The 15,996-nt window shown below is 36.1% G+C and overlaps 1 protein-coding gene across 2 annotated transcripts in view; it reads left to right on the plus strand.

Moving 5' to 3' along the window:
- Ge-1 (Enhancer of mRNA-decapping protein 4 homolog Ge-1) overlaps window positions 1-15,996 on the plus strand; it is an 87,329-nt gene that overhangs the window by 23,603 nt on the left and 47,730 nt on the right. For both annotated transcript variants that reach the window (XM_083139014.1, XM_083139016.1), the window contains exons 5-9: window positions 5,002-5,164; window positions 6,559-6,744; window positions 7,382-7,494; window positions 7,897-8,086; window positions 15,205-15,373. In XM_083139014.1, the coding sequence (XP_082995140.1) occupies window positions 5,002-5,164; window positions 6,559-6,744; window positions 7,382-7,494; window positions 7,897-8,086; window positions 15,205-15,373 (821 nt within the window). The remainder of the gene's footprint in view (window positions 1-5,001; window positions 5,165-6,558; window positions 6,745-7,381; window positions 7,495-7,896; window positions 8,087-15,204; window positions 15,374-15,996) is intronic.

Here is a 15,996-nt window from a genome sequence, read left to right on the forward strand (position 1 = left end):
ATATATATACACAAAAATAACTCCCCCACACAAGAATATTAGAAAGTTGATTATCTGGAACATTCCTTTCCAGGTGTTCCAGCAGGTGGCCATCTCCTGTCAACTGTTGTTTCACCTGACAGGCGATTTAGATAAACATTTCCTTTCATCTGGAACGTGGTTGGACTCCTTATCTCACGCTCTTTTTTCTTATCCTTCCTTCTCCTCTCCTCCTTCGCTCTTGTTCTTTCCACTCTTTCTAACACCTTCTTCCATTCTTTGTTTAACTTCAGTCCCCCATTGCAGTTCATTGTCTTCTTCCCCTTTCGTCTCTATTTTCTACTTATATATATATATATATATATATATATATATATATATATATAATGGATAAAAGCAAGGAGGGCCAAAAGGGCTAAGTAAAAATCAAATAAGGTAAAAGGAAACACTCACCGGACAGTAGAAAAATTCAAAATTTTCGCTAATTTATAGCATCATCAGTGTGAGAAGAAACAGAAGACTCTGTTTCTTCTCACACCGATGATGCTATAAATTAGCGAAAATTTTGAATTTTTCTACTGTCCGGTGAGTGTTTCCTTTTACCTTATTTGATTTTTATATATATATATATATAGACACGCACGCACGCACACTCACACATATATCACCCCCCTCCAATCGCATATTCAGTGCCAACTTTGCGATTCTGTTTGCCAAAGTATATGGGGAAGGAGTTTATTCATTCTTCAAGTGGTTCGGATCCCAGTTTAAACTGTAGGTCCAGTCCCGATTAGCCTTAATGTGCATAAAGTGGACTTAATACCTAAGATCAGTCAATCCATCAATCAATGAAGCATTCTGCTGGACTAGGATAACACTATTTCCGAAAGATTTTTTTGCATCATTTTCAGTAATTGCAACAGCACTATTTCTGTCTTGCTTATTCTTATTGCGTGTTTTTCCTTCTCGTTATTTAGTGTTGCTTTTCTTCCATTTTCGGGTACTTGCGACTATGAAGAGAGACTCAAAAAGAACACCCATGCTCAGGCTAAATTCAAACTCGGGGCCCTCGCATTCTAACGAATTGTGATAACTACTTTGTCACGAACGTCAAAAACGCATTTGTTTTTAAATTAAATTTCAGGAATATTTCACATTTACATTAATTTTATTGTAGACGTGGAAATTCCAGTTAATTAATATTTACGCTGCAATCTTTCTGTTAGGCCTTTTCTTTGAGTCTGAGAGACACAAAATTCCCTGCATATGGTTAAATTGATTGATAGTAAGCAACACTGCTGCTTTCCGAACACTTACTTCGGCTGTACTTCCGACCACGAATCTGGACTTCAACTCAAACAGGAACGGGAGTGATGTTTAGGTAAAATAATTGTAGTTACTGATTAATTCTGTTTGTGTCTGATAATAACATCTAGAATCTGCGCACATCTTGACTTTACAATTTGGACCAGGCTTTTTTCTTTCCCATCTGAAAATAACTCTTAAGGTGCGAGCATTCATCGAGTGGGTCACTTGTAAATATCTATCTATCTATAAAATGAGGAGAGTGACACGTGAATGACGGAACATCTTAAAATACATCTGCTGATGTTCCTCACAACTTACTCATTTAATTTCAGTGATTTTCTTCTTGAGAATATTTACAGTGTGTTTTATCACACAACAATTTTCAATTTTAGCACTTGTAAATATCGAGGCTTAGCAGCAACAAAAAATCTCAATTTCAAGGAGTCTCGAGTAACAGTCACGTTCTCTGAACGAGTAATAGTTTCAATACATATTTTCTTATTGGCATGCAAAGAATAACAAAGTTTCAGGCTGCAATTGGTTTGACGAGAATTAAATACATTATGTAGCACCCATTTGGTAAGAAAAATATTTTGGAGTCACGGGGATTCGAACCTAGGATTTCAGCTTACAAAGCCACAAGCCACAATGAAGAAACCAAGCTATTTGAATAATTTATCCATAAGATTGAATCTTTTCCTGTCCAGCTCGAAACATTTGATGTCGCTTCTCGCTAATTACATTAATTTGAAAGCAATACGCATCAGATAGGGTTCATATGCTGTACACATTGCTGACAGAATACAAGTGAAGCTTGTGCATGAAAATTAATGAAGACGTTGGGAAGTCTTACTTTTGTGGAAGGTTAGTGTATCCAACCCTAAATCATTACTGTTCTCTAGTTCCCGTCAATATAGCAGATTCTGCTATGTGACGACGAATCTCCTTAACCAACCGCACATAAATTATATTATTTTAAACTATTTATATCAAAATGAAGTCATTATTCTGAAATCTACGGAGGCATTTATTCATTTGGTAAGAATTTTACGAGAGTCACAATTCTATTTTTGTGCTCCATTACGAAACCAATGTGCACGTGTAAAAAAAGTAAAGCCCGACAATTTTTATTTTACAAAAATCCATTTGCTGTTAAAGTTAAATGAAAGGACAACCATTGACTTATTTTTAATAGCTTGGATGACTGATGTGGGGGGTACCTCCTCTATTTCTATTATTTTTCCCATCGCATATTCAGTGCCAACTTTGCGATTCTGTTTGCCAAAGTGTATGGGAAAGGAGTTTATTTATTCAAGCCTTCTCCTGGACTAGGATAACATCATCATTTTCAGGAATTGCAACAGCACCATTTCTGTCTCGCTTATTCTTAACTGCGTTTTTTCCTTTTTGTTATTTAGTGATGCTTTTCTTCCATTTTCGGCTACTCGCGAAGATAAAAACACTAAAGCTCAGGTCAAATTCGTACCCAGGGCTCTCGCATTGTAACAAATTGTGATAACTACTTTGTCACGAACGTCAGAAACGCGGTTCTTTTTAAAATTTCAGGAATATTTCACATTTACATTACTTTGATTGAAAACGTGGAAAATCCAGTTCATTAATATTTACGCTGCAATCTTTCCGTTAGCCCTTTTCTTTGAGTCTGAGAGACATAAAATTCCCTGCATATGGTTAAATTGATTGATAGTAAGCAACACTGCTGCTTTCCGAACACTTACTTCGGCTGTACTTCTGGCCACGAAGCTGGACTTCAACTAAAACGAGTGTGCCACTTTTTGTGAACAGAAGTGTACATTGTAAGATTTGTTACCCCAAATTTCTCCAAGTTTGCTTGGTTTCTTCAGGTATAAATTATGAAACGAAGCATTTTCATGTCTGAGACTGCAGCATGAAAAACATAAAAGTAGGTATCCATAGTCCATGGGAAGGTTAAAATGGTTGTAATGCTGCATGTAGTAGTTGTGCCTACAATTTATGTACATGTTGTCCTGTGAATCTGGAGCGAAAACAAGTCTTCTGTGCAAGCAATGACTTGAGAGGGCTCAAGCAGTGATCGCAAGGAGAATGCTGCAACTGCCAGCAGTTTGCAGCAGCATACACTCCTTTCTCCACTTCTCTACCATCATGTGTAGCCTTGCTTCACATATTCCCTAGACAGAGTGTAGGAACAATATGTTTTAACCTTCACATTGCAAAGAATTGTTGGAATTTTAAATTTAGTGTAGTCAACCAATCAGTTATAAAATAGATGTAGAGTTTTTTTTTCTACACTTTCATGTTGACTCTTTGAGATAAAATTTAGGAGGTTGATTGAAGCACTTGTCTTTCACCAAAAAAGTAAGTTGATGAAAAATAATATATGATATGCAATTGGATCTGAAGTGATTTAGGAATAATTAAATTGATATTACTGTCCTTACTTGAATTACATGAAATATTGTATGTATTTAGAGCATTGCAATAAATATATTTTGTAGTAGTTCCTTGACAGTTGCTACGCTAAATAATATGATTTTTATCATTCATCACAGATCAATTTACATTACACTATTTTACTATATATGAATATATTATGTATTTGATGTGAACTGTTGACATTGCTGAAATTTTGTTGCTGATTATTATTAGAATGGACATAAATTTACATAAAGACCTAAGGTGTGGGAATTGTGCTGAATGCAGTTCAATCCCTGGTTGAATCAAAGTTTTCACATCAGTTTTATAAAAGTGAAAATGACAAAATTTTCCAATGAAATCTGGTTATTTACACATATCGTCATCATCCTTGCCATTTTTTTTGCCTCTGACCGGGTTGGCATAGAAGTGAAGCCTCTCCATTTTTTTCTGGTCTTCCACCACTCCTCTCTTTCCATGGTGTTCCAATCTTGTCCTCTTCTAACATTCTCCACTATCTGCTCTTTCAACCGACATCTTGGTCTCACCTTTGGCCTTATTCCCACTCCTTGTGCATTGTAAGCTCTTACTGGCAGTCTTTCTGCATCCATCCTTTTCATGTGTCTGAGCCATCTCATCTGTGCCTGATTTATCCTGTCTTCACCACCCCCACAGTCTGTCGGATCTCCTCATTCCATATTCTATCCCTTCTAGTCTTCCCCAATATACTCCTTAAAAGTTTCATCTCCACTGCCTGCATCTTTCTTCTGTCTCCCTCTCCATACGTAATTATTGGCACATAGTATGTGTTATATATTACCTTCTTCGATTTCATAGGAAACTGTTCCATATTAATCTCCGAACGCTTTGATATAGTCCACCAACCATTTGTCCTATTCTGTTTACCTCCTCATCTATTCTACTTCTCTCAATTATGCTTCCTAGATATTTGAAACTCTCCACTACCCTCAACTCTTCCATGTCCATCTTTATTCCTGGTACATTACTGGCTCTGTTTCTTGTTGTTATTAGCACCTCGCTCTTTTCTGCACTGAATTTAATTCCTGTTCTTGTAATTTCCTCATTCCAACTATCAAGCTGTGTCTGTACGTCTTCTTCCCTGTTTCCCCATATTACTAAGTCATCAACAAGCAGTTTTTACATTGATTTAAAATGTCCATGTTCCATAAGCTACTACACATATTTGTTTCTTTGCTAAAAAGTGTCTTGCTTTACAATTATATTGTCCTTGATTCAATAAGATATATATTTGAATATTTTTTCCTTAATAACAACCAGCTGTAACTTGCTGCTTCATGTAATGCAAGATACCAATGCAACTCCTAGCACCAACCACAGAGTGATATTTTGCCCTTTTATACCTGAAGACGACAGCGAAAGTGCAGATGCTGCATCCTCCGATGATGTTGCCAAGTTACTAGTTTTAACTCATGACGAAAAGGTAAGTTTCCTTGAAATGTGAGATGCCTTGTACAGAAAAGTACTTAATCTGACAGGTGTTTAAATTAAGGTAAAGGCTGAGTGAATAGAATGGAGACAAATAATCGTATTTTCCTATTTTCTTCAGTACAATTACGTCATCCTTTTTTTGATGAATAATAAACAACACATTCAAAATGTAGAAAAATAAAAGGGTTGAATTTTTATAATTTTTATAATTATTAATCCTTTTTAACTTACTTTCTTATGGCTCTTTCGAAGTTTCTTCATCCCAAAAATGACTAGAGTTTTAAGAAAATCTTTGGCTCTGAAAACAATAAAAATATCTTCATTCACTTTCTTAACGATATCTTAGGCTTTTCTAGTTGTGATCAAATAAAGGAAATTGAATTCCTTGTACTATCATGTCGAGTGCAAGTTCTTCCATGTACCAGACTATGGAGAAAAGAATATGACCAGATTTGAGTCACATGCAAAAGTGTATAATTGACAAACAGATTAACACAATGTGTATAAACAACTTACATCATGGTATAGACACTAGACGTCCTTTCTTTGTCACGAAACAGCATACATGATGGAAACGAGACAATAGACTAACGTTAAACAACATATAATAATGTGGTCTGGCACACTGATGACACAGATCAGGTCTGGCATAGATGTTCAGTTGGTGTACTACAGTACAAGTTCCTTTGAAGATTGTTTATCAACTTAGGTTAAATTACAATTATTTTAAGGTTGGATATTTCTCTGGGTTATTTGTTTATTATTACAATTTGAAATTGTGAAAATATATGTCTGCACCTACCAAAAGTCACTGTATAAGTATTTCCACTTTCTAGGAAATCCTGGAAAAGTCAGGGAAATTAACTGTGTGTGAAAGTCCGGAAATTGTGAAAATGGACCCTAAACCTTGAAAATCAATTTTTCTTATACTTGGTAGGATTTGGTAATAAAGATTTTTTTTTTTTGCACCAGCTTCCCAATGGGAGATATTTGTATTTATATTTTTTGTCTCACCTTGAAACAGGGTACAGCATAAACATAACTAACAACACTAAAACCAAGTGGGTCAAGTTAATCTGCCACTGATTCTCACTGCAGATCTGACTTTTTTCCTATAAATTCATAATTGTACTTCTTTCCTGTTGTTAAATTATTTTTGACACAATGCCCCCCCCCCCCCCCCAGTCAAGAAGTCATTTGTGACTGGCATTGAAGTTTCACCCCTCCCTTATGCTTTTCTGCTTTTTATGTTTCCCACATTTTACGTTTCTTATTTACGGACCCGTAAAATTGTAGTTCTACTTTTTGAATTTTTTTTCCAAATGTTCAACATTAAAAATACAAATGGATGTCTATGTTAATGTGTTAACTTCACAAATATTACAGGCAGAAATGTGGAATGTTGCCATGGTTGCAAAGAGGTACGGCTCTGGTCCATTGCTTGCAGAGACTGTGAAGGAAGGTTATCTGCAAATTTCGGAGCATTCCAAGCCGATAGTGGATGCTGCATTTTCTCCTGATGGGACTGCTTTGGCAACAGCCAGCCTGGATGGGGAGGTCAAGTTTTTCCAGGTCAGTGGTAGCGTCTTGTAATCAAGGGGTTCTGGGTTCGATACCCGCTGTAGGCACAAGTGGTTCGGATCCCACTTTAAACTGTAGGTCCAGTCCCAAATAGCCTTACTGTGCATAAAGTGGACTTAAAACAGCAACTCAAACCAAACCAAGTTTTTCCAGGTATGATTCGAAATGTGAAATTTTCTGTTTTCTAAAAATACACAGTTATACTTTCATTATTTCTTGTTAAATACCATACAAAACAAATAAACAGCATGATAAAAGGCAGTTTGAAAGTCTGTCCCAAGTTTTTGACTCCATGCCAGGGCTGGACGATAGACTGTGAGAAAGAAGCAGCTGGGGATCCAATGATGCTACTTCATAAGAATGTTGCCTGCACATGACGTAAGAAGTTTTTAAATTTCATTACTTCTCTAGTAGTTTTTGGTTCTTACAAGCATATAAACACAACATTTGATGTAACGTTTCATTTGAATGTTATACTTTCAGTGTAATCTCCATTTTTATGCATTCAGTATACATAATTCACTAAATTTTATAGTTGTTTTTTGTGTAATAGCTTACTCTCTCAATACAGGTACATTTATATTACTTGTTTACATATTTAATAATGTTGATGTAATTTCTTTTCTAGGTATACATGCAAAATGAAAGCAAACCACGATGTCTTCATGAATGGAAGCCCCACGATGGAAAACCATTGTCTTCATTATTCTTCCTTGACAATCACAGAAGTTATAATCCAGAGTAAGTGCATATTGTTTCAGTTTCTCTTACCTGTAAATAAAATAATGAAGTTACACATAGTTTGATTTTGAAATGCATTATTATTATTTTAATGTAATGGTTCTGCTACATCTTTAATTTACAAAACATCATATCATTTTTTGTAGTTAAACTCTAATGGGGAAGTTATTGGTTTAGTAGTAAAACTTACAATAGTTGTTTTGTTTATTAATTATATTTGGACTGTCAAACAATTGTCTATGAGTGATTTAAGCAAGAGTAACTGTTCCATGTTATACGTAGGCTACAAGCTTCTTCAGTGTGTTTGAATTTTGTACAGTTTGTGAGCAAGGCTTATATAATTTTCAATGTAAAAGTAAATATTATGCTAGTACATACTTCATTGCTGTTACATCATTTCAGGGTCCAGTTCTGGAAGTTTGCCGTGACTGGTGCTCAAAACAATTCAGAGTTGAAACTGTGGTCGTGTGAATCTTGGACTTGCCTTCAGACCATCCGATTTGAACCTGAAATAGGTAAAATGGAATGTTTCCTTAAAGCTGGTTTGGATCTTGGAGCTGGCTATTTGTTACTGTCAGATATTTACAAAAGGGTAAGTGTTGCATGTGTATGCATTTCTGAGAGATTTCACGTTGAAAACTTACTTCAGCTTCACTTTGCTCCAGACTAGAATAACAATATTTACATGTATAGGATGATCCAGTTACGTTACCTGGCGTTATCACTAAAAAAAAAAAAAAAAAACAAAAAAAAAAAAAAAAAAAACCTTCACTTTTTTGATATAGAACGAGACGTAGCTACCTATTCTGAGGCCACTTAAGATGTGGGACAAGCTATAGGACAGTGAAATATCATAAGCTTCTACACTACTGTATGTACCGGGCATGGCAATGAATATAGGTAGTTGTTGTGTCAGAGGTAACTCAACTAACATAATTTCGCAGGCCCTGCTTTAACATTCAGTTGTGATGGAGTCGTGAAATTGGGAACAATACTCATTCGCTGTAAACATACATTACAAAAACAATGTTAGTTACGTGTTCACGCTGCATGTATTTCGGAAACATTTTAATATTCCACACAATGATTGGGTGCTTCTGCCCATAACATCAAACATGGATTAGGAACTTCGAAGAAATGAGTTCTTCATTGAAGAAAACAGAAGCACACACTGTCATTAGGAATTTTTTTTCCAAATCATGTCATCCCAAAAAACATGGACACATAACTAACATTGTTTTTGTAATACACTTTTACAGTGAATGTGCATTGCGCCCCATTCCACGACTCTTATTGTAACTGAATGGTAAAGCAGGGGCTGCAAGATGGTGGTAGTCATATGACGTATGTGGTCATAATTTGTAAATCCATGTTATAAGTAGATGATACAAGATAACATTCAATACTAGGATAGCTTTTCACAATGTGTACTTACTGGGTGGGAAATAACCTTTTACTAGGGGTCCACAGTAAAAAGTAACAACAATTAAGAAATTATGGTAATACCAAATGTTTACTACGACAATTGTGGTTACAAAAACAAAATTCAAAGTTAGTATGTCCACCGTTTGCTCATCTCACAGCATGAAGACGATCATGGTAGGAGCTCAGAAGATTCGCAAACAAGTCCGTATTCCATGTCACGGAGGACTTGTTCCAGATGTGCAAGGAGTGTTGCCCGGGAATATCAATCATCGTACCCTTTCTTCCAATTGTCAGTTACCCAACGTTCACTTCGATGCAGTTTCTTCGTGACCCATTTGTGGTTGATGAATGCTGCTCCACCTTCCATTGCTTCTCAAAAAGCATTGGCTCTTATCCTATGACAACTCGCTGCCCCTCATTGTCGCACACTAGATTCGCCATCTTGGAATTTATTCCTGAACCACAGAAAAAAGCCTACTTTAACACACCACACTTCAAATGACTCCATGTTAACACAGTTTTCCTGCAGACCCCTAGCAAATGGTTATTTCCCACCCTGTACATGTCGAATAAAAGTAGTTTAATTGTTAGTAGTTTTTCACGTTAGATTGCATGCAACTATAGTTTGGTAATATTTTAATCTTTAAAATTCAGAGATTCTCGTTAGATGCCACTATAATGAATTTCACATATTATTTACGTAATTGCTTTGTTTAAACAAATTTTAATAGTTTAATTAATGGTCAAACCTCACATTTATCTACGATAAATAAAAGGTCCTGAATCTGTGCTTCCTTTGTGATAAAATCTGCTTTGCGAGTTGAGTTTTAATGATTCTCGTAATGCTTTGGTTCGAGATTGTCAGGAGTCATTTTCCCTGCACTGTGTGTTCAATAAATCATGTGTGTTAACAAACACTTCGGGTACGTTAACTTTGAATAGATCTTTTCTAAAGGACTATGGTTGAAGGTAGAGCATTGTTCAGGTATCAAACTTGATAGCAAGATCCTTAGCACATCTCACATGTATGTATTTAATAAGTGGATGTGTGTGCAACGACTTTCAAAGTTGATGAAACAAGTGAATTTTACATTAGTCGAATGGTTGAACGTGCTTCACGCATGTGCCGAGTGAGGAAAAAAAAGAGCAGCGGAAAGAATACGAGCATTGAGATAGTTCGTCGGTGGTAATTGGATGCAGGAAAAAGGATTACAGGCATGGTATCTTATGGAGTACGTGTACATTACTGATCGATTTGAGGTCTACAGATATCAGGAAAGGATTCGGTGATTAATTCCATGAATGATGCAACGTTGTGCAGCGGGAAATGGTAAAGTTTTTCCCCGTCTGTCTTGTCCTTGAACTGACCCCTATCCAAATACGTAAGTACAAAGCTTTGTAATATCTGTCCTTTCGAGAGACCTTTTGCATCACAATGTCGGTAGTACTACTGTATTATAAGCCACGATATAGCTAGCTCTGCGTGTGACTCGTTAAGTGATTATAAGGGTCGAGTTGGTTATGCTCAGTCCTCGTATTGGTGAAAGGAAAAACATAACGCCATATTGAATGGACCTGATTCACAATTTAATTCTCACGAGGACTATTTCGTTGGTGACTTAGAGTGGAATATGCAATGAGTAGTTTGATTGGTTTCTATGCTTGATGGTGTAGAGCAGGGGTTTCCAACTGGTGGCCCGCGGGCCGCATGCGGCGTGCAATGCCTTTTTTTGCGGCCCGCGAAGCCAGTTTGCAAAATACATTAATTTTATGTATTTTTATTAAAATACGTTCTATTTTTACTGAAGGAACAGTTTCAGAGTATGGACTTCCTTAAACAACTGTCGTTTCTAACAGATATCACAGGTCATCTGATCGAACTGAACTTGAAACTGCAGGAAAGAAACCAACTGGTGTCAGATTTAATGGGAGACATAAATGAGTTTCGTAATAAACTGAAGATTTTCAACGTTATTTTGGATAGGAATAAGCTTCTCCATTTTCCAAGCTGTCGGCGGCTAGCAGGAGATGCAAATATTAAGGAAATTACTGATGACTTTGACTCCAGATTTAAAGATTTTGAAGAACTTAAAAGCAGCATCCAGCTATTTAGCAATCCTCTTGGCGTGAACATCGAAGAATAACAAGCTTCTCTCCAACTTGAATTGTGTGATTTGCAAGACGATGTGTTCCTTCAAACTAGCCAAGTAAAGGGGTCAGAGTTTTTCAAATACCTTTCAAAGGAACGCTTTCCAAACCTTCGTAGTTTTGGGCAAAGAATGACATCGATGTTCGTCAGCACATACACGTGTGAAAGTGTTTTTTCTTCAATAAAGTTCCTCAAGAACCGCTACAGAAGTCGATTGGTAGATTCTTCACTGCTTCACCTTCTGAGACTTTCAAATACAGAAATTGAAGTGGACATTCCAACTTTAATAAAAGAAGCAGATCGACCTCAATTTTCACATTGAACACTTACTATGAAAGATTCTTATTTGTATGGTGTGTTTTTCATTTCTTTCAATTCATCCATAAGTATTGGGTTTTTGTAAAATAAATTGTAATTATACAATTTTCATTTGTGATTCCATTGTTTTTAATGCCTCATTTTAGAAATTTAGGTCATGCGAAAGTAAGTACTACATTCTCAGTTCAGTACTTGCAATTTTTGTAATTTTTAATCCCCCCCCCCCAAAAAAAAAAAATGCGGCCTGCCAATCAACTGCTGGATATAATTTTGGCCCTCGGACCTTTTGAAGTTGGAAACCACTGGTGTAGAGAGTAATTGAAGTATTGTTGGGGGTCTTGACACTAAATAATAAAATAAAAGATTCTCAAAATGCAGCTATATTATCTTAATGACTTGTGAATATGGTAATGTGAACATTTTAACATAAGTTAAAATAAGGTCAACAAGTGAATTGAGTTATCTTTCAAGAAAATATGGTACATGTTAAAGCAATCCAATTTTACGCTTGTTTACTTCAAGCATTCTAAAAACATGCACGGTTGAAATAAGTAAACAAACTACAGCGTTGAATTTTGATTTACAGACCTATTCAGTAATCAATAATCTTTCTGTTAAGGTCAGGATATATATACAATGGAAGTTAAAACTGGTGATATCTATGATGTTACGTGCATCATCTATCATTGCGATATATGGATGATCACAGTTATAATTTTTTCTATCCTCTAATCTGTACCAGTTTGTTGTAAGGAGTAGTATTAAACCCACCAGATGTTATTTGTGTTTCAGTTATAGAAGTGAATAAATTTACATCACACAAATAGCCTTTGAGTTACGATATCACCTGATATCAAGGTCTCTTGTGACTAGTGTCGTGTATGACATATAATCATTGTTTAATGTGATGTTCCTTTTCAGCAAGGGGAAACTCATGGTTGTAACTGATTTTTTTTTAGGCTGTATGAGTGTTTCACCTATTTAGGACCCATAAAGGTTAAATGGGCATGGGGGACTAATCCCTTCAAATTGCACTTATTTGATGGGGTGATAACTCCGATAGCTTGTGGGTACCCTTTAGGGGAAGTTAGCCTTTGTCAGTGTATGATAAGAAATTCAATCCTTTGCAGCCCTGTCAGCTGTGCAGTGTGTAGGCTGAGCAAAATTTCTTTCAAGGTCAAGTAATTATTCATCTTTATGTACTGAACCTTTATTTGTAATTAAAAGACCAACCTTAAGAGTTCAGTTAATCGAAATTAAGGGGTGAAAGGATAGGAAGAATTAATAATTGGGAAAAGAGAGACGCGGTAGTATATAAATACGGAGAAAAGTTAGTACTCACTTTTATCCGCGAAGCTGTTTTTTCTTTTTCAATTAATTTCAGTGGCCACTGCCACCATCGAAGTTAGAAATTCTTGAAGGGAGGTTCAAAAAGTAATGTCATACCAGTCTTACAGTTTATCAGTTGCTTTCTTCTTATATGGGCTTTTCTCTACATAAATCATTTAGGGAGTATATTTCGAATTCATCTCCAGCGCACCTCCTATCTGGCTCCTAGCACCTTAGGCGAGACTAGCAAAAACTGGGAAAGTAGGGAGAATAGGGTAGGTGTTGCTTAGGGACATTAGTTGGTCATTAGGTTTGGTGGTCTTTGTTGTGCAGGTGGTTCGCAAGATAGATACACCGTCTCAGTCATGTTTTATCTCGGACACATCACCAAACTATATTCAGTATTGCCAAATCATTGCTACACCCTGTAAGCAGTAGTGTAGATGCTTAATGGTAGTTCACTGTCTTATAGCTTGTCCATGTATTAGATGGCTTCAGAGTAGGTAGTTAATAAGTGTACACAATTGCCCCATTTTGTATAATTTTTATGAATATATACACCAAATTCAGTAACATGTTTCTTGTAAAGTAGATTTCTCAATACGGTACTTAAATTATTTTGTCACTGCCATTAAAGATGTTAGATGTATTCCTTAGATTATTAACAAAACATTTACCATTGGATGATAGCGTACCAGTTTATTTGTATTGGTAAATTTTATATAGGAAATCATTTTTGGTATTGGTAAATATTTCTTTAATTACTCATGCATATTAAGTTGATGTGTATACATGAACTTCGAATTGTTATGTTGCATTATTTTATGTTGTCAATAATTTTACATGGCTCTGGAAGAGAACCATTCTTTTTGGTGCATCAACTCTTGAAGGATCAGGTTTCTGTTGTGGCATTTTCAGTGTGTGTGATGGCATGGAGAGCTCATCCAATTTATTGCTGCAATTATCTGCTGTCCACTGCTGTTCCTTAATAAAATATTTCCTCAGTTATCCTTATGATTGTGGGCTATTGATATTTTGGGGTTATGTCTGGAATCACACTGTATTCTCATACGAAAGTCTAGAGCATCATTTAATTGCACAGGAGCTAAAGACTGAAAAAGTTTTTTAAAAAAAATTTATAGGGTTTTCTCTGTAGGCCTTAAATCATCAAACTGTTTATGTAGGGCTAAGTTGATACCACTTACTGACCTCTGTTGATAACTGTTCCAATTTCTGCTGATTCCTGTACCAAGACTTAACAAATGAGTATACAATATAAATCTAATTATATTCCTGTAGTTTACGGTTATTACAAGCATAAGCATATTATATTCTTTTCAGTTAGGTTGCTATATTACAACGATGTAACATTGACAACATCCATTATATAACAGATTCTTTTTGTTTAAAAAATTGCTAACCATTGTTATAACTGTATCTTTAGTCAAAATGAAAATACATGTCTGATGAAGGGAGCGTGTGTTCTCCTGAAATGTCACAACGAAAAACTGTTTTCTTATGCTTGTAATAACCGTAAACTACAGGAATATAATTCTACAATGCAAGCAATACTAATATAAATCTAACAGGCTTTTGTTAATTTCGTACAAACACCTGTTTGTTTAGATTTAGGGATCATCAACACTCGACCAAGCAAGGGGCTTGCCCCGTGAAATAAGAACTACACTCACGATTAAATTTAAACACTTCAATTGACTGGTCTGGCAGGGGTGTGAGAGAATGATGGACAAGGATTTAGGAACGTTCGTTATCTGTAGATCTTGAAGTAACAACCGACTCGCTGGTTCGTTGATGAAACACAATGAAACTCTCTTGAAATAAAACTTCTTTCCGATAGCGTACTACACCTCGCTGTAACTCCTTTAGCACCAGTCGATAATCTGACTATAAGCCGGAGGCAACAATATTCACGCCATAACTTTCTTAGTTCAACTGTTTGTATAATTCTGAGGCTACGACTGTGCACGCTATAGATTTCAGATACAGACTGGGGAGAAATATTCTTTCGAGCTACTTAAATAACATCCGAACTTTCAGCCGTTGAGAGACCACGTCTCTCGATAACTGCGCTTTCAGCGTAAAGCTGTGTTTGCATTCTTTCCTGCGATTCCGAAAGATCCGCTGAAGATCGCAGGTGTCATTTGCTTGAAAGAAGCTCTTTCCAGCTTCTTTCATACTCCGGCCCTTTTCATGAGGTGATTAGACTATCGGGCTATGGTGCCCGGCGTCCTGGGTTTGAGTCATGCATTTGGCATGATACGATTTATCAGCTAGTCAGAATATTGAAAATAGCTGTCTTCTACTTAGACAACACATTCTTAGTTCAATTGACACAGAATGCTAGGTTCAATCTCGGGTTATATTTTCAGAGTTTTTAGTCTCACTATGTGGCATTAACCATTTCTCATACCTAAATAGTTTAACATTCTGATTGCTCTCAATATGTTAGCGTATTTTATCTGTTACAGGTTCTATATGTGCTGCAGATCCACCAGGAACCTGCAGAAACTACTGCCTTTGTGTGTTCTGTAGCAGAGTTCCCGCTTCCTTGCCCAATGCTTAGCTTTGGTATAGTTGATGCTGGGTTGAGAAAATTCAAGCCTAATACATCATTCAGTATTGAAGATTTGACTGGAGGTTAGTTTTTGTTTTTGGTCTTAAAATTCTCTCCAATCCCCCCATTCAGAGTCTCTTACATTATATTTCACTGTAATGTTAATTGATTACTTTTTTATGATGGTAGAAATACCTCACACATACAAAAGTTAACTGAATTTCAGATCTGACATAAATGAAGTATGGTGGTGAATGCTGAAAAACCTGTTCAATAGACAAAATATTTATGAGACAGTTCCATTTCTTCCATTCTTTAACAACAGAAAATGTTTAAATAGTGCACAGCTCCATTTTTGTGTTTAGTTTAGACACAATTTATTAACTTTTCCCCACAATTTAAAGATACCTCTGGTGAAAACAAGTTGCATCATTTGCAGTGTCCCGGGTTCGAATCCCACTTGGGCTTGGTAGTTTGTGCATGTCCATTCATCAATTTCCTAATTTCATCACTCATCCCCATCTTCGCAAATTAGCCAAGAGGCACAAAACTCGAAGTAAAATAAACTAAATCAATCAATCAATCAATTATTCACAGTGTGTTCACTGTAGCCAATTTGGCTCTTTCAGTGCAAAGTGGCCAAATATGACTGTATCTGAAACTCTTGAGTAAATAAATAAATATGGTTATTTTGTGCTCTTTAGCA

Source organism: Lepisma saccharinum, chromosome 17, assembly GCF_977018435.1.
Source record: "Lepisma saccharinum chromosome 17, izLepSacc3.1, whole genome shotgun sequence".
Lineage (NCBI taxonomy): Eukaryota > Metazoa > Arthropoda > Insecta > Zygentoma > Lepismatidae > Lepisma > Lepisma saccharinum.